Genomic DNA, 24,773 nt, shown 5'->3' on the forward strand with positions numbered 1-24,773 from the left:
AAACTCCCTGTGCTTGTCCTTGACTTGGACAGGCAGTGGTCCTCCTACAGGTTGACTCTAGATATGCTGCATCATAGTCTGCATTAATTGCGCCTGCATTTCCATGAGCTGTTCCACAGTCATCGGTGGTGGCGGAGGTGGTGGATTGGGGGGAGCACCATGGCCCCTACCTCTACCTCTGCCTCCTCCTCTGGCGGCCATCTGTTTTCCAAAACAAATGTTCAAATTTTTGAGACGTCCAATTATAGATCACTTATAAAAGATAAAGAATGCAATCTGAATTTTTTCTGGGCTAGTTTCAACTACTACAGTTCAGTAAAACAGTCATATTTCGAGTTCCAGACATAATTTAAAGACGTTCTTTACATGGTTGGAAAACTTAAGAAATTATCTACAACTTTCATGTAGAACATTTTTTCAGATTCTGTCATTAACTTAATAAAAAACGGAGCGCAATCCAAACTGTTCTGGACTCTAGACAGCGCAGCAACCTCAGCTTGCGACAGTTATATCTCCCTAACCATAACTGATAAAATGTGATTCCAGTGGGATTTGAAAGATATGTAAGTCTAGTTATCTCCATAAAATGTTAATGATTTTTGAATGTACAGATATTGATATATATATATGATAAAGAACATAGACTGCTCCAGAAAACAGAAACAACAGAGACAGATAAAGCGACCCCAACTATATTATTCAACTCAAACTTATGGTTCTTAACTATGGAATTTGTGGACATGCCCAAAATCTCCCAACAATGATGAAAACTCCAAATCAACCAATTTCACAAGCACAAGCAACTAAGCAATAAAGTCTCACAAGACACACCTCGACTCGACTTGACTCGCAACTAACATCGTTTTTATTACAAAACTGGCATCATAACTCTAAGGGGCAGTGTCGATGACGGTAAACTCCGGGGGCTTCTTCTCATAGGGCAGGGGCAATCCAAGCTGAGCTCTTAGGGCATCATTCTCCTTCTGGAGACGCTCTGCGGTCCTCTGCGCCTCATATAACTCTTCTTTGAGGTCTTCATTATCCATTTGCATCACATGAACATGTCTGACTGTTGCGTCCATGGTGGGATCACTGTTTTGGGGATTTTGAATCACCCAAGTCCCATCATTTGGATCATGGCGAGGAAGGAACCTCAAGAGATCCTCCTCCATGGACTCATACCATCGACCATGATAGTGGATGTAGGCCTCCTGAGCTGCGTCCTCCATACTATCCATTGCCTGAACCCTGATAGACTTGTAGGACCTCTAAGTGCAGATCAGTGGGGAAATTCTTAACTTAGATAAACAGACTTAGTAATGTACCTTGTTGAGTGCAGTCGCGACTGTGGTGCCGCCAACAAGGTGGCCACGACGTGTCGGCGTAGGGGAAGCCGTGCAGGCACCTGCTAGGTCATCGACGGTAGCAGCTGCGTAGGCGTGAACCAGTGGCGACGGTGAAGGCAGTGTGGACTTCTCATCGCTTACAGCGTACCCTTCTAGATCGGACTAGGGCTAGGAACCTCGGTGGGGCACTGGCGGGTACGGTGAACCTCGTCCCTTGTGCCCTGGACCCCACCTTCCTCTTTATAGTGCTGCGCGACGAGGAGCCCATCAGTTCAGGAGAACGGCTAGGCGCCCCTGATCAAAGTGCAGATCAAGGTCCCAATTGGCCATTGGGCCAACTGGTGGAGATCAATCTAACATTCTCTCCCTTGATCCCACCTTATCACTTAAACTTAACTTACTTTATCTTTTTCCCTTTCTATCGCATATCAGTGCATAGAGCGTGTCTCATCATCATGGCTAGTTGCCATTAGATTAAACAGCTACAATGCACCTCTCTGTTTTGAAACAGATTCTTAACTAGGTCCTTAGTATCTAGAAATCATAGGCTTTCCTGTAAACTCATGTCGACTGTGTGTTCTCTGAACGCACTGGTGGTTAGCCTTTGGTAAGCAGATCTGCAAGTACTTGCTTGGTACTTATATGCTCAATGCTTTCAAAATGATTCTAGATTTTCTCCTTTACAACATATAACTTAATGTCAATGTGTTTGGTAGCACACTTGACCTGTTGTCTTAGGAGTTAGCTACTTTAAATGGTTATTGCTGCTGACTACCATTGTTAAATCTGGGTACATATTCCCTTAACCACTTTTGTCTGTTCCTGAGGCCTCATGACAAGCTATACTATGGTATGCATCATTGATGACACCACAACTGTTTCATTGGAGCTTTTCCACAATAATACTCCAACTGCGAGTGTTAGCAACTATTGTGGATTTCACTACACATCTCACCAAAACTTAATATTTGTACCCACAACTATTTGAGAGTACTTGTTCTTTTTTACTCAGCATGAGGCCTATGATACTTTACAAAAATTGCAAGACATTCTTAACTCCATTCCAGTGATCTATATCTGGACTGGACTTCTGCCAAAATATCCCGGATACGTAAGCTACGTCAGGGTAAGTTCTTACTTGTACATTCATTAAGCTTCCCATAGCTAAAGTATATGGAATCATATTCATTTGATCAATCTCATATTGGTTCCTAGAACACTAAAAGTTCCCAAATCTATTACTCTTGACTATAGGAGCAGGCGTAGGTTTACTCGCATGCATACTTTATTTCTTTAGAAACTTTTCTAAGTATGCCTTTGTGATAGTCCTAATACTCCTTTTCATCTATCTCGGTGAATTTCAATTCCTAGAACCAATGAGGCTTCACCAAGATCATTCACATTAAAACTTGAGGACAAAGACTTCTTCTCCAATGGTAGATTAACATTACTACTAGTGAGTAGGATGTCATCTATACACAAGATCTGGAAAAAGAATTTTCCATTCTAGAACTTCGCATAAACGTTATTGTCCTTCTCATTTTCTTTAAACCCAAGCTTTCTTATCATTTCATCAACTTCAAATACTACTGTCTAGAGACTTATTTTAACCCATAAATGGATTTTTACAGGCGGCATCCCATACATTCTTTTTCTTCCACGACAAAACCTTTGGGTTGTGCCATGTAAATGTTTTCATACAAATCCCCATTGAGGAATGTCGTCTTTACATCCATTTGATGTAACTCTAAATCACAATGTGCCAATAACACTATTATGATTCTAAAAGAATCCTTGCATGAGACTGGAGAGAAAACTCTCATCGTAATCTATTCATTCTCTTTGCGTAAAGCCTTTTGCTACAAGTCATACTTTATATCTTTCCACATTCCCTTTGGAGTCATATTTTATTTTGTAGACCCTTTCACAGCCTACTATTTTGGCTCCATTAGAAATTTCTTCTAAGTCCCAAACATCGTTGGTATTCATTGCATTCATTTCAACTTCCATAGCTTCTTGCCATTCAAATGAGTAAACGCTTCTCATGGCTTCATTCTCTTTGCGTAAAGCCTTTTGCAACAAGTCATGCTTTATATCTTTTCACATTCCCTTTGGAGTCATATTTTGTCTTATAGACCCTTTCACAACCTACTATTTTGGCTTCATTAGGAATTTCTTCTAAGTTCCAAACATCGTTGGTATTCATCGAATTCATTTCAACTTCCATAGCTTCTTGCCATTCAAACGAGTAAACGCTTCTCATGGCTTCTTCAAATGAGGTGGGATCACCCTCCATTTGAATTTCTTCACTAACATAGACTTCATAGTCATTAGAAAACTGGTTTACTAATTCTTTGAGACCTTTTGGGGCCTCAGCTACTGGCACTTTTATGTGGGGTTGTTGTTGCTCTTCATTGCTAAGAAGCAATTGATTCTACAGGCTCCTGTATCACAAGATCCTTATTTACATTATTCATTTCTTCGAAGAGCCAACAACAGGTGTTGTATAAGTCATACAACATCAACAGGTATCGAGAAATTCATTGTTTTGAATCACTGAAGTGGGCACGCAGTCTCATTTCTCTTCAAGTTATAGGTCTCTACATACCATGCTCCCTAGATCATCCCATCTTTTATAAACATATCGTATCTTCTAATTTCTTATTTGGGTTCAATCTGTTAAAATCTTATAAGGTGCTTTAAGCACCGCTTTAATATCTTTGATGGTGACTACGCTATATTCCTCTCGGAACTTTAAAAAATCTAGGAATTTAGTTGTTTCTCTGCTTAGGGTTATCATTGTTATGACCAACGGTCACATTCATCAAAATCTTTATATCACTTAGTTTCTAACAAAATCTGTATCTTACTCTTAATGGAGAGTACACATTCATCAACATCTTTATCTCACTCTTAATGAAGAGTAGTTTCTTAATTTATCTTAATTCTTACTCTTAATTCATCTCATAATTCTCCCCTCAAAATATGGCATGAACTATACTGCCATAATTTTGAGAACTATTTAGAAAACTATGAACAAGGAGACACTTATGACTTACTTTATTCACATGATTATGCCATGCAAATAAAGTTATTTCTTGATCCGTATAGGAGTACACTTTCCTTATTCTCCTTCAAGAACTCGACGAGGTCTTTTATTAACTGTACTTTTGCAAGTCACGCTTGCATCTTTTTCTTGTCCTTTAATTAGTATTGACCATGACGGTGCATTTCTATTATGCCATGGTCAATACTAGGATAGCATAAGAGCTACCCAAACTTCTCTCATTATGCGGGATACAAAAACATATGAGTCATCACAAAACTTCTCCCGCCATGTAGGATTGACTAGCATAAGTACTATGCCAAACTTCTCCCCATGCTGGATAAATCTATATACAAATTACCGTAATGAAAAATTTCGTCATGATGACTAAAACATTCACTTCTACTTTATTTTCCAATTAAATCTTCCTGTTGGTTCCAATTTAATCAGAAAAATAGTAAACTAACAAAAACTGTCCTGAACTGGCTTGACTCAAGCCTTTTCATTCATATACCCTAGCATTGTAGCCCGTTGGCATGCAGCCAAGTGATCTCGTCGGTTAAAAAATAAAACTTACAAGATGCTTCTACATCAAGTCTACATCACCATTGGACAAAAAATAGAATTAATGCATAAAACTCATAAATTAACTTGAAAGATATATAACTACTCTTCAAAATTAAATTCTCCCGTTGGTTTAAATTTAATAAGAAGATAATCAACATCATTGCAGCGAAACATGATAATAAAATATATTCTATTAGTTCAGGAGCATTTCTTGGTCTTTATCTACTCTCTGCAAAATTAATCATGTTGGTGTAAAATTTATTAGAGATTTAAATTTTAACCTTAAACTCATTATAATATTGTTATCATCAACATTAGTCAGTAAATAACAATACTATAATTTAACATAAACAAGTCGGACAACTCCTCTAATTTAAATTTTCCCGTTGGTTCCAATTTAATTAGAGTATAAACATAATCATAATTTACTAAAAGTAACCGCTCTTCAAATTAAATTCTTCCGTTGGTTCGAATTTAATTAGAAGATAATCAGCATTAAACTTTACAGCGGAAACATGTAAAATAATTTATCTACTTTTCAGAAGCATTTCACTGTATTTATCTACTCTATGAAAAATTATCCCGTTGATTCAAATTTTGACAGAGATTTAAACCAAAAAAATCATCAAAATTTGCTTTCAAAAATAAATAAACATGACTCAGTATCTACTGTTCATTTTGCCCAGCCCGTTGAAACAGTACGTGGCCTAGCAGTGAAACACCGCCTGCGCGCTCGCTCTCGCGGCCCAGTGGCAACCCAACACGGCGCACACACCCGCTCCCTCACGCCCAAGCCGCAACCTGGGCCTGGGCCTGGAATCTCCGATCCCACCTACGTCGCTTTTGGCCTGATACGTTCTGAGCCGTTGATCTACATCCGACAGTTTTCCGCGCATTTCGCTCGGAATAAAAACGGCGACCGCAACGTTGTGCCTAGACTGAGTGCTTCTTCCCCGACCTGCTCTCTCTTCGCCGCACACACAGCCGAGCAGTGAAAAGAGCAGCGATAGCGGCACCGCCGCTGGTCCCCTCGCCGACGTGCACGCACACCCTAGGCTGAGTGCGCCGCCATCAAGCGGTCTAGGCGACGGTGCCCCATTCCCCACACGCGCTGCGGTGGGCCACCCTAAACCCTAGATCTTCCCCTTTCTCCTCAGTGCAATCGACGTCAAGGACGAAGAGTGCGGCGCTGTCGTGGGTCCCCTCATCGAAGTGCGTGCTCCCCAGTGGGTGAGCATGCCACCATCGAGCGGTCCTATATCGGCGTCCTGAGCCTGTGCGCCGATGACCGAGCGTCGAGCGGCGGCTCGGCCCATTCTACTTACGTGACGGCGGTGGTGACGCGCGGCAGGGTGTCCGGGTAGGTCCTCCCCTCCTTCGTCCTTACTCTAGGGTTAGGGTTTTGGGTTGGGGTCAATCCACTTTGAATCACTTGATTCTTGATTTCTATTCTATTTTCTACCCCAATCTGCTAGATCTACACACTAGGACCATGTCTCTGATACCATTGATAGACTTATAGGACCTCTAGGTGCAGATCAGTGGGGAAATTCTTAACTTAGATAAGCAGACTTGGTAATGTACATCGTCGAGTGCAGTCACGACCGTGGCGTCGTCAACAAGGTGGCCACGACATGTCGGTGTAGGGGAAGCCATGCAGGCACCCGCTAGGTCATCGACGGTAGCAGCAGCGTAGGCACAGACTAGTGGCGATGGTGAAGGCGTCGCTTATAGCGTGCCCTTCTAGATCGGACTAGGGCTAGGAACCTCGGTGGGGCACTGGCGAGTATGATGAACCTCATCTCTTGTGCCCTGGCCCCCCACCTTCCTTTTTATAGTGCTATACGATGGGGGCCCATTAGTTAAGAGAACGGTTGGGCGCCCCCGATCAGGGCGCGGATCAAGGGCCCAATTGGCCGTTGGGCCAACTAGTGGAGATCAATCTAACAAGCTCATCTTGCTATGTCGTTATGAATAGTCTCCACATTCTGACTATCACCGGCTTCATTCCAAACTGTGACTGACAGATCTGTCTTCCAGTACGTGGCCTCCAAGGGGTGCGTATGCTCAGCATGGTAATACGTGATGTTTGTGTTGAGGTCAGGATAGTAGTCCTCTAGCATGTTGAGGAGCAACGAATGGTAGTAGGCCATGTCGGAAGCATACTTGAAGTGGTACGTGTTGGTCCAACCTGGACCATCCTCCACCTCTGGAGCAGCTGGTGCTGGCACCTATATCGCTTCCTCTAGAAGTGGCTCAAGTGCTGGTGCAAGAGCTGGTGAGGCGATCCACTCTTTTTCATATTCCTCGGTGAAATCCTCCACAAGCATGGGATCCTCCTTAAGCACTGGGACCTCCTCATCATCTGAGATGACCACTATCTGCTCCTCCTATGGCACCTGGGGTGCAAATAGAGCACGCGCTAGGTAGTAGCCTCTGGTGCTGATGCGAGCGGCCTTCTTGGCACGAGGCATCTATAGATTTAGATTGAGATGAATTAGAAACAATGAATTTTAATAATGAAATAAAGTGAAAGAAGCATAATAATTTTTAGCAAATAATAAGATTGAAGTAGTAAGCATGAATAAGTGAAGCAAGGATGCTAAAACGACCATCTCTAACTAGCCTTGTGTCCTACAGTCAATACGGCTTTGATACCAATATGTCACACCCGATTTTAAGTTTAAAATGGAATGCATAAATCTTATGTGCGCCTTGAGATTAGTCGTGCACATAAGCTGACAAATTGCAGAGTATCATCACAGTGTTTATTACATCACGCACAATAATCCATTACAATAATAACAAGTCTATCATAAAAGCATAAGAACTAGGTAACTACTCTCCACGAGGGCCTCAAACTTCACAGGGACGTTGACTGGTGAAGCACAAGTCTAGAAATCCTCAGGGTAGTCCTAAAAACACTTCCATATGTTACCCATCCGGGATTTTATCCAAATAATGAAAATAAATAAGTGTAAGTATATCTCGTACTCAACAAGAACAACATGGATTTATGAAGCTTAGAAGGCTGACACTGGTATACTGCGGTTAGCATTTTAGTAAGTCAAGGTTTTAGCATTATATTAGCATTTAGTTGTGCTTAAGCCCCAATTAAACCACATGATCATTAACATGGACAATATTCATCATTAGAATGATCATCATTAATAACATCATCATCAGGTGAGCAACTATTCTATAAGTTTTAATACTCTGCAGAGTTTGTACATCTTTACCCGAGAGCCGTGATTTACCCTTTCGCCCGAGGTAGCTAATCTCTTAACCCCCTTCCTAGGAAGGTCGACAGGGTTCACTATGAAGCCTTTCAAAGGTTTCTCTAACAAATTAGTAGCCGCTAGGTTTTCCCGACAAGGGAATATAGAGCCCCCTTCCGAATGACATATTCCGCGTAGGCTATACACATAGGGACAGAGGCCGCACTATACGCTGCTCGGTAGGCCCCATTTGCATCCTTTCGGGTAATTACTAACAAGCTAGAAAAGGTCCTACTACTGAGCTAAAGCTTGAGCCATGTGGCACCCCTAGTTGTACTATATGTCCTAACTTTGGCCAATAGATAAGTCCTTAGGGAGGGCCAAGAGCATCTTGTACAAAAACCAATTGCTCTCTCGCCCTATCGTCCAGTTGCTATGAGCAAGTTTTACCATTCGTTCCATAGAACCATTAATCGTCATTCAGATCATGTATAGTTGATTTGAGCACTAGCAGCTACCCATATGCAGGTATAACCTATCGGTAATCAAGGTACAAGGTATCAACAACTAGGAGATCCTTACGGGTATCAAATTAGACACATGCACATGACTAAATAATTAAATGGTGAGTAGGATAAGGAGATTACATTCTATAATTGCCTTGCTCAAAGTTTTCCTGCTGGTCCTGATCGTCAAAGTAGTACTCTGGATCACCCGCGAATTGCTCACCGTCTATACTCGATCAACATAGCAACAATACGCATCTAGAGACAATCATGCAAAGCAGACAAGCCTATAATTAGAACAATACACCAACAGTATGAAAACAAGATGAAAGGTTTATAAAACGAATCTACGTCTCGCTATGAACACACAGACACGAAGATCATGAAAATTAGAGCTAAAACGTGAAAGTTATGAATTAAATAAGATTTCCTATAGCAATCTAATCAATTAAATCTAGCCACGAATTTTAAAAATGGAAAACATGATTATCAGTGTCATAAACATGTAGATTACTTAATTACGAACCTAACGCAACTTGAACGGATCAAATCGGACCTAAAACGTAGTTTTTATGAGCAAAACAAGTTCAGTGGCAAATCTATAATTAAACAAAACCATAAATATGCTTTTAAAATTGAGAAGGCGCACTATAGATCTAAACAGAGACGGTTTACGCTTTCAAAAAGTGGAAACGTAATCTGGGATTGTGCAAGGGTTCTATTATTAAAAAGTTGATGGATTGTTTATGAAAACTGACCAACGAAGGGGTACCGGCCATCCTAGGCCGTTGGATCTAAACTGAGCGGCCCAGATCAGATTGGCGAGGGAGAGAGAGACGCTGGCCGGTCGAAACAGCAACCCGGCGGCGGCGAGACTTTGCCGGCGCGCATGAAATAGGGCCCTACGGGCCACAACGGGGCATACAGAGGGTGTGGGGAGCAAGAGCGGGCAACGACGCGCTCACCTAGGGCATTCGCGCGCCCGGAGAAGGAAGCCAGCGCGGTGGCAGCCATGGCCGACAGCGAGAACCTTGCCAGTGCGTGCGGAAACGACCCTAGAGGCCTCGGTTTGACACGGTAAAGACGAGGAACGAAAGAGGGGGAAACGGGGATTCTCACCGCGGGTGAAACGAAGGCAGATGGCGAGACGACGTCCACGTCGGCGTCGGCACTGTAGCGGCAACGCTGGTAGGTGGGCCCGGGCGATCAGCGGCTACGGCGGACTGCGAGCGGGGCCAGCGTGGTAGCGGTAGCAGCTCTGCGCCTGTGGGATGCTAGGCCGGCCCAAGAGGAGAAGAGGGGAGGGGAGGCGAGCGGGCCGACGGGAGAGAAAGGCAGAGGCAAGCCGGCTGAGCCGTGAACGAGGCCAACGGGCCGAACTGGAGGGAAGGGAGGGAGTGGGAAAAGAATTCCCTTTTCTTTTTCTAAAGCGATTTTCCAAATCCACTCTCAAAAAATTTTAAATTCCTATTCACTTTTGGTCAAAACCAATCTTCACAAAAAATAAAAGCGTACCAGCATGAATGCTTTAACATGTATCTATCCTTATAGTTGATTTTAATTTCATAAAAATTGTTATTTCCCTAGTTTGAATGCTCACAAAATGCACAATTAAATCAATTTCACATATTTTAAAATGATTCAAATTTTCAGGTGTTACACTGCAAGGGCCGAACAGATATTTGGAGAGGGAGAGTAAGAGCAAGTATAACAAGGAGCTGTAAGTAGGCTGTATGCTGAGATGAAAGAGAGATGAGAGGGGAGAGAAGAGAACAGAAGCGAGTTGCAAGCTTACAACGAGCTTATGCACAAGAACTGAGAAATTTTGTGAGACAGAGTGGGTTGATAGATTGACTGTAAGTTTTCATATAATCAGCAATCGGCTGTATTATTACCTTTGCTCTGGTAAGAAGCCATTTAAGCTTGCTTTGTTCCGAAGCTTTTTTTGCGAACGTGCAACTTTGGCTTTGTTCCAAAACTATTATGGCCACAAGACCTATCACTCCAATTACAAAGTCGTTCTTCGTGATTCTCTGCTTTACAGCTGCCCCTTCCTCATTTACAGGCTGAACAACTTATAAAATCCGGAAAGCAAAGGCTTTTTGCGTCCTCGCGAAAATAGTTTTACCACTATTAACTGTTGAATCAAGAAGAGATATGAACCTGACTCCCATTTCACTCGTTTGTCTGAGCTGGTAACTGTGACTTCCACTGCTGCATAGCGGCGCGCAAGGAATGGTTCGGGATTATGGACGAATTCGGCAGCTTCCTCCTCGTAACAGGCGATGTCTTATGCCTCTTGAGCCAAGCCCTGATCGCGTAATGCTCGTAGGTGTGGCCATCGGCGGCGACGTGAGGATCCTCCATCAGCTCCTGCACCCAAATTCCATTTTGGTAAGCACAAGCTAAAGAGAGCTGAAACCAATTCAAATGCTGCACATGAGTTACCTGTGTTATAGGACAAATGAAGTGACTTGGCACACTCAGTTTTGGCTTTCTCAAATTGACAGCAGAAGTAATCCTGTGCAGGATCTCATCGAGCTTCGGCAGCACCTCTGACTCAAGATCAGGCCTATCCCTGCACTTCAACGCCGTGCATCTCAATCCGAGCCTCGCAAACATCTCTGCCACGTCAAGCGGCCAATCAGTCTGAGACCTGTCGAGAATGTCAGAGAGCCTGCCGTTTCTCACAGCGTTTTCTGCGCTCACAATGAGCCCATTTGGGCGTCTGCCGGTCAGGAGTTGCAGGATGACAACTCCCAGCGCGAACACATCAGATTTGGGACGAACGGTCCCGGTCTGCTGGTACTCAGGGTCCATGTAGTACAGTGTGCCGGCGACGATCGTCTCCTTGTACTCGGTTTGCCAGTCGGGCACAAGATCAGAGATGAGCTTTGCAAAACCAACGTCGCCGATCTTGCCCACGTAGTTCCTGTCCAGTAAGATGTTGGCCGGTTTCAGATCACGGTGGACAATAGGCTCTGGGTTTCTTGCGTGCAAGAATGCAAGCCCGCAGGACACGTCAAAGATGACCTGGAACCGGAGGAACCAGTGCAGTGGTTGGCACCCTTTGCTATTGAAGAGCTGGTCTTCTAGGCTTCCATTCTTCAGGTATTCATACACCAGACAGCCAATTTCTGGACAGAAACCAAGCAACAAAATCAGGTTGGGATGGTGAAGCTGGCTAAGAATCTCAACCTGCAAAAAGTACAGCGCAATCAAATTGTTTCAGACAATTTACAGTTCATAATAAGGAAAAACTCCAGTACTGTGAATTTTGAATGGTATCTTGGAATGTAGGAATCATCAGTTACCTCCTTCAAGAACTCATCAGTTTTGTCAATGGAGTCTTCCTGAATGACCTTCACAGCTACTTCAGTGTGATCAAGGGTACACCTGTACACATTGCCATAACCCCCCTCACCAATCTTCCTTTCTTCAGAGAAGTTATCAGTGGCAAGCTCTATATCTTTCTTCGAATAACGCCTGCAACTTCTGCTCTTTGACAAAATAGCATCAACAATCTGCACCTTATCCTGAGAGATCATGCTGGTAGCCATTTCTGTCTTGTACCTTGAATAAGCCTCTCGCATGAACGATTTTCTTGCTTGCTCAACTTCGTTGATGACGTCGAGCAGTTTCGCCTTCTCATCAGATACCATCTGCTTCAAAGCTTCCTCCCACTCTAGTGCATGCTCCACCTTCCTAGCCTCTTCAGAACACTCGATAGAAAGTACATGAATCTGTGTGATACGATGATAACATGGAAGCAAAGTTTACAAATACAGTTTAATTTATTCAGTGGAGATTATGCACAACATAAAGAATGTACACAATTTGAATAGCATAGCCATTTGGTATCAGAAAATCATGAAGATACAAAAGGATTCAGGAAAAAGTTTAACCTTTTTCTTAACATTCACGAGGTCTACACAAGCTTTATCATAGACTACTAAGGTTTCCTGCAGCTCCTTCCTTAGTTTGGACACTTCATCTGTAGATTGGCACTGTAAGTAAGGTCAAAAAAACATGTTTAGCATGTCCTAGAAGCAAGCAAATGCATCTCAAATTTTTACGTGCAACGATATATCTGACCTCTTCTCTGGAGTTTGAGGCAGGACAAGGATCTTCCCCCAAGGAGCTAAGAGAATCATAGTTCTTACTTCCTTCTGTTCCTGCACAATTTACTCCTGAACTCCCTGAAGCAACTTGTTCGGAACTTTCTGAACTTGGAACAACATTAGAAGCACTATATGAGCTGAGGGATTGGGAGACTGAATCTGATTGTGCTTCATCATTAGCAAAGTTGTCAAACAGTAAACTCCTATGTGATAGTGCAAATGTTTCATGGCTAATGGACTCGATCCTCAAGTTCATGTTAGACTCTGCAAAATCGATATCCAAAAGACAAAATGAGCTTATTAAAATAAGCAGAAGGAAAAACGGCATCGATGCAGTATATGGGGTAGAAGATTTTAGGACTCAGAACACACCGCTCGTTTGAGGATATCTTGCGAGTTTCATAATTAGTTTCCGTTTGGACACAACAAATACATTGCATGAATTTTGCATAGCTTGAATGACAGTACCGGGGACATCTGGGATGCTCAGCACCCTGCAAAATGGACAATGTGACAATTAATGCCTCACTACAAAAGCCAAGATATATGCGTACAAAATAGGTATGTGCATAGGTGATAAATATTTAATACAAATTTGTAAAAACAGCAAAGCAGAATTATCATGCAGGCTCTGAATTAGTAAGATGGGGTTATATGCACAACCAGGAAAATATTTCAAAATTCCAGCAGAGATGAACAAGGACAATAAGTCAAATTTATGAAAGCCAGAACCAGAAGAAAGTGCACCTAAAAGTAAGGGTGTGTTTGGATTGAGGGCAAGGTTGGGCACGATGGTCCTATCCATATTTTCAAAGATAGCCATCTAAAATTTTGTGTTTGGTTGACCAGATAGGATGAGCCATTTTTTAATTTGTTATATGAATGAGAATGGATGGGATGTGAATAGCTGACTAATTATATATCTTATCTTATAACTAATAATTATACACTAACACTTACCAAAACTGATTTTGTCAAGATAATTAATATTAGCACTTATCCTACCCTAACTGACAAACAAATCGTGCAGTCATCAATCTAGTAAGTAACACTGATCAACACTAATATTGCCATAGGAATTAACAACATAACATACTAATTATCACTAATTTGTTTACTCATGATCAAGATTAGAGAAGGCGGATGAGCTCGTCCAACCAATTTTGCTAGATGGCTTGTCCAGCATTGAGGGAAATGTTCCCCTAGTTGGATAGCTTTGTCTAGGTTGCCTTAAAACCTGACACCACCAAAAACTGGGTCCCCTATGCTGAACAATCATATCTCATAAACCAAACTCATCCTAAACTACGGAGAACGAGAAAGAGTATCGGATGAAATAAACATGGAGTCCATTCTACATTTCCACCAAAAATAGGTTTGACTGATGATTTTAAGTCAGTCCGAATGTCACAATGAATAATAGAAATGCAGTTTTCGATGAACGAATTCAGGATTATCCTAGTATCCTACACGATCATTGAAGCCGGACATAAGATCCTCACGGAACTGAAGACATCGATAGGATGATACAGTATATGCATACCAGAAGCCGAGTGACTTGAGAAGTTGAGATCTAATAATCTCGTAAAAAGTAAAGTTTTTTTGAAAACTCGCCAAAAGTAAACTTTAGTTGTGATTAAAGACACTGCTCCGTGCACCTTTCAAATCCAACCTCAACCAAAAAGGTAAAATTTATAGCAAAAAAGAAGCCGATCTTTTTGCTGATCACCTTTAATCAAATCAGAATCAAAACTGCAAAGTGACAATGCCCCAACCATAGCCATAATCCATCAATTCAATGCTAGAAAGGACAAGAACCCCCCAAAAAGCAAATACAAGATCATTGATTTTCTATCCGTCCGATCTGGTGTTGTGTTTGTCTGACGTCCCTAGGTTCTTTCCTAGTTTCTTCAATTCTGTCTCCGACCAGGTTAGAGCTCGGATTCTGGATTGGAGTGGTTCGGAATTCGGATTCGGGATTGGAGTTCATTTGGAATTCAGAAGTTTAGAGAGGCACCATGGCGGCAGCGATGGCAGCGGGGATACCAGATGGCGGCGGAGGCGGCCGGCGAGTAAGATAGAGGACAGGGGTCACCATGGAGGCGGCAGCAGTGGCAACTTGGTGAGACCCTATACTTCCGCGGCAGGGGCATCAGCACGTGTCCGCAGCGTCAGAGGTGTGGATCGGAGCTTGTGGAAGAAGTGAAGAACGGATGCGGCGGGAGGAACACGATGTTGATTGTGAGCTAAAATGCTCGATTTTTTTGTTAGACAAGTGTTTTGACATTTCTTTTTCTTAAAAAAATGAAAGTAAAAAAATAAAACAAACAAACAGTAACTCACCTCCGGAACCAGCGGAAGGACGCCGAGCCGAGCACCAGGCTCCGTACGCCGGACTCGTGCATGTACCGCAGCAGCGCCTCCGCCACGCCGTCGCCTTCCACCACCACCGTCTCCACCTGCGCGCGCGGAGAAACCCCATTCCAGTCACACCGAAACACAAGCGGCGCTGCGCTAAAAATGCGAGCTTTCGCGCACTCACGGTGACGTTCGCGCGGCCACAGCAGTAGAGGCGGCGGATCGGGAGCAGCGCCTCCTCCGCGCGCGCGCGCCGGTCCCGCGCGTACGCCTCCGCCGGCTCCTTTCCCACCAGCGCCACCGGCACCCGCTCCCCCGCTGCACCGCCGCCGCCGCCGCAGCGACACCCACGACGTCACTCGTCAGCTCGCGCCCATTTCGGGATGGGGAACAGATGAACAGACAGCCGAGATGGGGTGGACGAGGGGAGCTTACTCGGGGAGGGCACGTAGGAGAGTTCGGGGAGGACGTGGACGACGGCGATGGCGGTGGCGTGGCCATCGTCTGGGAGTCCCGCGGCGACCCACCGCGCGGCGAGGCGGCTGCCACTGCCGCCGGGGCGCACGGCGACGGCAACGGTCGGCGGCGCGCCGCCGGAGGCCATTGGTTTCGGTGTAATGTAAAACTGAAGGTGTCACGCCGCCGTGAGTAAGGGAGGATGTAGCGGCGGTGTGTGGCGGGCGAGTCGGCCCGCTCCGCTCGACGCGGCGAGGCAGGTGGAGGGTGTTTGAGAATTGAGAGCACGCGGGAATCCGCTTGTTGGCTACGACTACATGTTTAATCGTAGGCTTGGGAAATGGGGGTGGGGGTGGGGGTGGGGCTGGGACGTGGGCCGAGGCATTCGAGGTGGGCTGTGGTACTGTCTCTTGGCACAACACTTTATGATGGGATCACAAAGCCCTCTAAGATTAAATTTAAGAACATGATTGCTTGGGTTCGTATCTATGATTTACCTTTTCTCAAAAAAAAAACTATGATTTACCAACTGGATTTAGAACAAAGAATATTGGTCGTCAATTGGGAAACAAAATAGGTGAATTCCTGAAGGTGGATCCGGATGAGGAAATTAATGGGTGGAGAGCACTACAACATAAACTTTACCGGAGACGGACGTTTTCGGTTTCCCGCGACGGGCAAAGCCGTCCACCGCGGCCTAGAGGCCACGGTAAATCATGGCTTAACCGCGGCGGGCGGCTTTGCCCGCCGTGGTTAACCGATTTACCACGGCGGGCGGTGTAACGTGCCCGCTGTGGTAAATATACTTTTACCACGACGGGCACGTGACACCGCCCGCTGCGGTAAATTATTTTACCGCGGCGGACACCTTTTGTGGCCCGCCGCGGTTATGTTCATTAGCCGTGGCGGGCTTTATTATTTGACCGCCTCGGTAAATTATTTCCTGAATTAAAAAAATACAGCAGGCATATAAATTCAAATTCAAATCACATTCAGATTTCACAGATTAAACTTAAAAAGTATGCAGGCATTACACATGAGATAATATACATATATATACATTCACTTAGTCGTTCTTGTCATCGTTAATTCATTACATTTACATATTAAAGTCGTTATACATGCGCTAAGGTGTAATCCTACGGACGCATCATCGTGGGCCATTTCCTCAACCTCTCGTACTCCGATAAAATCGCTAGCGGGCTGTTCTCATTGAAGAACATGCCCCCTTCAAGCACGCATTTGTCTAAGACAAACTTATATGTGTCCGCCTTTGTCTGCTTGAAGCTGTGTTGGGTGCTCTGCACGTCTCTCGACCAGTTCAATCCATTCTTGAGCACCCTCCAACTGCTGCTGTACTGCTTCCACACCCTCAGGAACTCACAGGCGTAGAAGCCATAGGTTTGTGATCCTACCGGTTGTTTGGCACACTACATGATCGATACACAAGCATTACAACACAGGCATTAGAACGCATATGAACGAAAAACACAATTAAACCTTTCAAATACTTACCGGAAAGTTGTGTCTGATTTTAATGCGGTTCTTATGCTTAGCCTTAAAATTCTCTGTTCTTCGATCATAGCATTCAGGATCCTTCACGTACTCCTTATAAGCGCTATACGAAATGTACTAGTATTAGGCAGGGCATTAGAACCCATATGAGAAGACAGTTCTGTCACTTACACTCTGAGGCAATCTTCAAAGGCCTTGTACCCTTTTAAGTTTGGCACTGTCAACGAATCAAATACGCAGACCCTGTCATCCTGAGGGTAGATGATAAATGCAACCCAGTGACCCTCGAGGCCTTGGCTACGTCATTGAAACAAAATACAGGTTACGACGAGAAATAATAATACTAGCTAGCTACTCACTTATCTCTACAGGCATGTCTTCGACTTACCCAAAGTGGTAGGCAGCTACGATACACCCATTTCCCTTGATCTTCTTCATTGCTCCTAGTATGTATCTTGAAATGTTCAACTTCTCATTGTCCATCAGTTTCTTCCTGTGCGCCTCTCTCTGTCGCTTGGTCAAGTCTTTCATGGTTGGATGATTGTCATCTAGGTGGTAACCAATGATGATTCTTTGAGCAATATGCATTGGAGATAGATAGATAACATCAAGTTTTAGTTCCTTGGATATATAGGCCATCAACCTGTAAGGACAAGCCATCGTGGCATATATAAGTAGTCTTGACCGATTCAAAGGCAGGTGATATGTGAAACTCGCAATTCATCACTTACATAGAGAACAAGGTGACTTGGGCGATGTCAAGGTCTTGTTCCCGCAGTAGTCTGTACATGTCGTGAAAGTCCACGGGGAGTTCTACATCGTTGCCGGGCAAGTGGAAGTACTCCGCCACAACCTTGACTAGAAAACCATGCAGGCCAACTTTTCCTATGCATGTAACCCTCTTCTTCATCATCCTGCTGAGCCGAGATCTGTTTGACCGCACTGCTCTTCTTTGCCCCCTTCTTGTTCTTCTTCCGACCACCCCGCAAGCCTCCCTCGTCTTCTGCATCCATGCGACAACCAGCATTTTTCTTGTACCGACTAAAGCCGCAGTGCGGACAACTCGTCAAATTCTCATACTCATTGCCCCGATACAGGATGCAGTGGTTAGGGCATGCATCAAACTTTCGAAGCTTCATCGCCACTGGCCAGATTAGCTTCTTGGCCCGATAAGTATTGGCGGGCACCTTGTTAGCCGTTGGGTACGTGGTGGCAAGGTAGCTTAACAACTCATTGAAGCTAGTGTCAGACCAACCATGATGAGCCTTCAACATCAACATATGGAGGTTAAAACGGAGCGCCATGCACTCCTTCGGACAATCGCCGCCGTCCTTATAGAGAGGATCAACTACCGCCTGCTTCAACTCTCTGAAATTCTCCAACCAGTTTGGGCAACCCAACACAACGTCGTCTTCATTGAAGTGTTTGACTAGATCTTCAACAAGCTGCACATCCTCGGGTTGGCTCACAGTATCCTGACCATCCCCACCGTCGCCGGCTTCGTCGGCCATGTCTTGCATTAGATCATCCACCATGATGTAATCACGACAACTGTTGTCACTGTCGGCTGGCGCAGCTGCTACTGAAGATGATGAGGAGCCGGGTGCTCCTAAAGGATCTTTATTCACCGGTGGTGCTGTCGTCGTCGGCGTCGAAGAGCTCACTCCAGATGCACCGCCACTCGCACCAACTCTTTCGCCATGAAATATCCAGACTGTGTAGCCCTCGACGAAACCATACATGATCAAATGAGTTTGCACCTCGCTGTCTCGGTGGGCTTTCAGGTTCTTGCAACGAGAACATGGACATATGGTTGTCATCCGCTTCAGTCTCTCACGGTGAGCTTTACCAGCAGCAATAAACTTCCTTAATTCAAAGAGGTACCGCGGATCATTCACTCTATCGATCCAGTACATCCATTTCGACATATCCATCATACCTGCGAACATTATCCGTCACAATCAACATTAAATAAAGAAGAATTAGGAGAAATTGATGATTTTTACGTTCAAAATCATGAAAAAGAGAGGAAATGACGATGTGAAAGATGAAGCATGCATCTATGATGAATCTAAAGTTAAAGAAATACATGACATTATTTTTTTCATTAAAATTGATCTAGATCTAGAGAGAACTCTAGGTGATGGAAATAGAGAGAGAGGATGGAAGGAGAGAGGGAGAGCCTTTATGAACCTCTTGTGATGTCCTCCTCCCTCAAATCCAAGCCCTTCAACTCAAATCAAAAGTTTCCTCAAATTTTAGAGCAAAGCCTCCCCCCATGAGTTTGAGAGAGGAAGACCCGTGGAGAAGATGAAGGGGTGGTGCTGTGTATTTGTACAGGCTTTACCGCGGCGGGCAAGATAAAGCGCCCGCCTCGGTAAATCAACTCTTTAGCGCGGCGGGCAGTTTAAAGAGCCCGCCACGGTAAATCGTATTAATCGCGGCGGGCGATTCATACCGCCCGCCGCGGTAAATAACGATTTCCTGCGGCGGGCAAGTTAGGTGGCCCGCCGCGGTAAACCCTTTTCCCGCAGCGGGCGCCTCGGTGGCCGGCCTCGCTGGCCGGCCACCGGTTAACTGTGGCGGGCAAAAGAGGTGCCCGTCACGAAGCCCATTTTGGTCACGCTGCGCAAATTGATTCCTGTAGTAGTGGAGACTTCTTATGTATCAAAGTAAAGCTAGATGTGGAAAAAACTCTAACTAGGATTGTCTATATTTCTTTGGGGGCCTGGAAAACGAGAAGCTTTTTGTGTCAAATATGAGTCTGTCTAGCACACAATCATGTGTTTTATATAGTTTCAACATATGATTTTTTTGCACCATATAATTAAGATCCATCCTTCTTCTACCTCTAGCCTACAGCCTTCTTCTATCTTCAGACAATAACAAATCACAAGATCACACATCCACAAATCACAAGAAATAATTTTTTTTCATTGGAAAGACAAATCACAGATGGCTGCTCGCGACCATGTCACCGCACGGGGCTCAACGCTCATTTGCATCGACTTCTCCACATCGTACCTGATATGATAGTTCATTTGCATGATGTTTCCGACAATGGACAGGCTCGGCGACTTCTGCACGATCCAGGAGCTGACGGTGTCGTCCACCGCCCCGAAGTAGTTCTCCGTCGGCAGATCCATGTCGCCGCCGTCGAAGTGCAACACCATGGACGGGAAGACGGCGCCGGACGTCTGGAAGCAGACCTCATACCCGTCCCTGCTGGGGGGCCATGGTGAGGTTCGCCGTCTGCGACAGGACCGCCGCCTTGGCCAGGGTGTAATGCTTCCGGTTCTGGCCGTCGTCGCGACGCCGATTGAAACGTCAGCGTGGTGCCAGAGTCAAAGATGATGCCGCTGCTTCCGGTTCTGGCCGTCGTCGCGACGCCGATTGAGATGCTCTCTAGGTTCACGCTGTAGTAGGTGGATGTCTACAAGAGCGGCGTCGACTGGACACCGCTGCATTGACAGGTGGGCCTTAGACGTCATAGATAAAAAAAAATCCATGTGTTTTTTTATGCTAAAATACATGTGTGTTGTATAGCATTTCTGTATGAGAAACTTCCTAAATTTTGTGCTGCATGTGGAATTATGGGTCATTCTGACACTGAATGTGGTGATGGAGTGCACGACAAGAAGACCTTCCAGTATGGGGATTGGTTGATTGCGCCTGATAGGAAAGCTATAATCAAAGGAAGTAAATCATCAGGCTCGTCAGATACAAAGGGGTCAAACTTAAAAGAATCAGCCAAGGATTTTTCCCTTCCAAGAAATTCTGAGCATAGAAAAGAAAGTAGCAGTCAAAATATTCCCCATGACTTAGCTGATTTAAAAGATGATGAAAGAAGCACCTTGAAGAGGGACAGTGATCGGCTCCTTAAATATGACGCAAGTGAGGCTCAAAATGGTCTCGTGCTAGAATGTGATGGAAAGCAGGAAAGTAATAATCTGGCCTTAGCTCTAGTCCTTACTTCTGACATGCCAACGGTTTTAATAAGCAAACATGTTCCAAATGTTGGATCTCCTCTGACAACAGTTGATGTTCATAATGATCATGAATATGACAGAATTCTGAAGGAACGTGACCAAAAGCGCCTAAGAGTGGAGGTGGTAGAAAATGAAGTAAATGACATTGAAATGAGATCGGCGGGCTCCCCTGAGGAGTGCTGCGGGGAACAATGAAAATCTTAAGTTGGAACTGTTGCGGGATTGGCAACCCTGCAACAGTAAAAGAACTTAGCGAAGAATTATGCCCCCTCAGTTTTATTTATCATGGAAACTCAGATTAATAAATACCGAGTGGAGAACTTACGTTACTCGCTGGGTGGCTTGGGGCTGTTCTGGAAGACTGATGTGAATGTTTCCATTAAAAAATTCTCAAAGTATCATATCGATACAATTATTATGGAGAGTGGAAAAGAACCTTGGCGTTTGTCTTTCATTTATGGGGAGCCAAATAGATCTCTTAGGCACCGTACATGGGATATCATGAAGCAAATGAGGAGTGATTTTGATCTTCCTCGGCTGTGTATGGGTGATTTTAAGGAAATCCTTAGGAGAGAAGAACAGTTGGGTCCAAATATTAGAGAAGATTATCTTATGGAGGGTTTCAGGGAGGCAGTGGATGTATGCCAGCTTTGTGACACAGGCTACATGGGACTGGACTGGACTTTTGAAAAGAAAGTGGCTGGTGGACATTTTGTACGAGTTCGTCTCGATAGGGCGCTCGCATCAGCTAGTTGAAGCTCTTATTTTCCATTTGCGGTACTTCATCACCTCGCAGCAGTGAAATCTGATCATTGCCCAATTCTTTTATCCCTTGAGCTAGATGAAAGAAGTAATGTTATGTATGGTCAAGGAAAACCTTTCAGATATGAAATTATGTGGGAAACAAATAAGGGGCTGCGCTCCCTGATTCAAAACACTTGGGAGAATAGAGAAGACTGTAGTTCAGTGAAAGACATGAAAGAAAAATTACATGACCTTGCGGAAGAACTCAGATCTTGGGCAGATAAAAAGTTTGGTGCTATAAGGCATGAACTGCGAGGGCAACATAAAAAACTAGAAAGATTAAGATCTGACCCAGCCAGAAATTATATATTTGAAGAGGAACAAAAGATAGTTGAACGCATTATCATGTTGAATTACCAAGAGGAGATTATGTGGAAGCAAAGATCACGGATTACTTGGCTTAGAGAGGGAGATAGCAATACTAAGTTCTTTCATCAAAGAGCAACCAGAAGAAGAATGAAAAATAAAATTGTAAAATTAAATCAACTCGATAGATCAGAATGCACAAATGTAAATGAATTACATGGAATGGCAAGAGATTATTATTGCAACTTATTCGAGTCTGAAGGAACCTCTAACATGCATCTAGTTTTAGACCATGTTTGTTCAAAGGTAACGGATGACATATGTGCCCCGTTTACTGAAAATGAAGTAAAGATTGCTCTTTTTCAAATGTGTCCAACGAAATCGCGCAGGCCCTGATGGATTTCCTGCACATTTTTTCAGCGTAACTGGGATATTTGTGGTGAGGATCTAACAAGCATGGTGCTGAGGGTTCTTAATGGAGATGATATATCCACTGAAATCAATAGTACGTTCATTGTTCTAATCCCGAAGGTGTAGAATCCAGTATCTTTGAACCAATTTCGACCTATTAGTCTTTGCAATGTGGTATATAAAGTCATATCAAAGGCTCTGGCCAATCGGATGAAAAGAGTTTTTCCAAATATCATTTCCCAAGAGCAATCAGCTTTTGTCCCTGGTAGGATCATTACTGACAGTGTCCTAGTAGCATATGAATATTTACATTTTATGCGTACAAGCCAGTCAAAAAATAATGCTCATTGTGCTTTGAAATTAGATATGACAAAGGCATATGATAGAGTCGAATGGAACTATACAGAGGCTATAATGTTAAAATTGGGTTTTATCTGACCTTGGGTAGATAAAGTAATGAAATGTGCTACATATGTTTCCTTTTCAGTCTTATTTAATGGAGAGCAGCTGCAAGAATTCAAACCATCAAGAGGAATACAACAAGGAGACCCAATTTCACCCTATTTGTTCTTGTTATGTGTTGAAGGCCTTTCAAGTATGCTCAAAAGTGAAAACGGTGTACAAGGTATTTAGATTGCACAATCAACTTCAAAAATCAATCATCTTCTGTTTGCCGATGATAGTATACTATTTTTTAAGGCTGGCAAGTGAAGCAAGAGTGGTGCAAGATTCCATATTAAAATATTGCAATGCATCGGGTCAAAAGGTAAACCAAGCAAAATCATCTATATTTTTTAGTAAAGGATATAGACAAATCACTCGTAATGAAATTAAATCTATAATTCATGTGGAGAATGAGTCCTTAAATGAAAAGTATTTGGGTTTGCCTACCGAAGTAGGAAGATCAACAAATGGAGCTTTCCAGTATCTTAAGGATAGAATTTGGAATAAAGTTCAGGGTTGGATAGAACAAACTCTGTCTGCTGGAGGGTGAAGTTTTAATCAAAGTTGTTGCCCAAGCAATTCCTACATATACCAGTAAGTGCATGTAGCCCTTTAGTGGGTTTTGGTGAATTGAATGACAACACCATTAAAGGTCTAACAAGTTTACTAAGTGTTGAACAGGAAATTGAATTTATTACATACACTTGTGAATTGTGCAATAAAGGGTGTATATAGGTTCAACAAGAAGGCAAACTTGATGATATTCCACATAATGTTCAAATCAAGGCTAAACTTGTGTATTGTTGTGTTGGAAGATTATGGAAATAATTTAGTTCAAGCTAAAGACAACAATGCAAAATAATAGATGAAATGGCCTATATGTTGTGGGATATCATAGCATCATGTGAAAGAAAACATTAATGGCTTGCTTTGCATGAACAAGAAGAGTTTGATAGTGGATTAGCTTTGATCAAGGATTGAAGAATGACTCAAGAATGCATAAGTGAAGAAATACCAAGCAAATGTTAAATGACAAAGGACACAACTCATATTGGATATAAGTCGGTCTCTATGTTGGTTTGCTTATATGGATAAAGATTTGGAAAATCACTTTGCATTGATTTGATCAAGCTAGAAGTATGAAGATAGATATTAAAGTGAGTATTAGGAGTGTCAAGCCAAAATGAAGAGGACATAAGGAATCATGAATTGGCTTGACCATATTGATTTTGATTCATATATCTCAATCTATGTGAATCCAACTGAAGCTTGATTGATCTCAACATTCATATCTAGAAGATATTTAAGTAAGGATCATAATATTGAAGAAATGATTTTTCAATGGATGCTTAATATGATGTGACTTGAGTATGGCTCGATAGGGTGAAGATAGCAAGGAAAGGGCTTCGAGGGACTAAGCGAAGGTGAAGGGCAAGCAATAGCTTAAGGACCGAGGTACCATGGCTAAGGTGAAGAAGAGAGTACTTGCATTGAGTCGAGGAACTAATCGAGCTATGAGGAGTCATATTGTGTTTAGGATCAAATCATTACTGGAAGTGACTTGAAGCCTTGAATTGAACTCATATATATGGAAATGGTTCAAGTCATATACTTAAGCTATGTTTGCTCAAAGAGAGGAGACAAAGTTGATTGCAACCCCTTATGAAGTGATATTGAGAAGAAATG

The 24,773-nt window shown here is 43.4% G+C and overlaps 1 protein-coding gene and 1 pseudogene across 1 annotated transcript; one reads left to right on the forward strand and one right to left on the reverse strand.

Annotated features, from left to right (window-relative positions):
* Nucleotides 1–8,892: 8,892 nt before the first annotated feature.
* LOC136533694 (U-box domain-containing protein 34-like) lies at nucleotides 8,893–15,766 on the reverse strand. The gene is made up of 10 exons (XM_066526233.1): nucleotides 15,598–15,766; nucleotides 15,347–15,480; nucleotides 15,148–15,263; nucleotides 13,177–13,298; nucleotides 12,779–13,068; nucleotides 12,589–12,690; nucleotides 11,998–12,426; nucleotides 11,132–11,881; nucleotides 10,579–11,056; nucleotides 8,893–8,941 (listed from the first exon to the last, which is right to left on the reverse strand). The coding sequence occupies exons 1-9, from the start codon at nucleotides 15,764–15,766 to the stop codon at nucleotides 10,859–10,861; spliced, it is 2,310 nt and encodes a 769-aa protein (XP_066382330.1). The 3' UTR covers nucleotides 8,893–8,941; nucleotides 10,579–10,858.
* Nucleotides 15,767–15,958: 192 nt separating this feature from the next.
* Nucleotides 15,959–21,317, forward strand: LOC136533692 (uncharacterized; annotated as a pseudogene).
* The last annotated feature ends 3,456 nt before the right edge of the window (nucleotides 21,318–24,773 follow it).

The sequence above is a fragment of the Miscanthus floridulus genome, unplaced genomic scaffold (genome assembly GCF_019320115.1).
Source record: "Miscanthus floridulus cultivar M001 unplaced genomic scaffold, ASM1932011v1 os_1099_1_2, whole genome shotgun sequence".
Lineage (NCBI taxonomy): Eukaryota > Viridiplantae > Streptophyta > Magnoliopsida > Poales > Poaceae > Miscanthus > Miscanthus floridulus.

Coding starts and splice junctions, on each gene's coding strand:
- LOC136533694 (XM_066526233.1), bottom strand. CDS start 15,766: ATGGCCTCCGGCGGCGCGCCGCCGACCGTTGCCGTCGCCGTGCGCCCC. Junction 15,481..15,597: donor CTCCTACGTGCCCTCCCCGA/GTAAGCTCCCCT, acceptor GCGGCGGTGCAG/CGGGGGAGCGGGTGCCGGTG. Junction 13,299..15,147: donor TCCTTCCGCTGGTTCCGGAG/GTGAGTTACTGT, acceptor TCCATTTTGCAG/GGTGCTGAGCATCCCAGATG.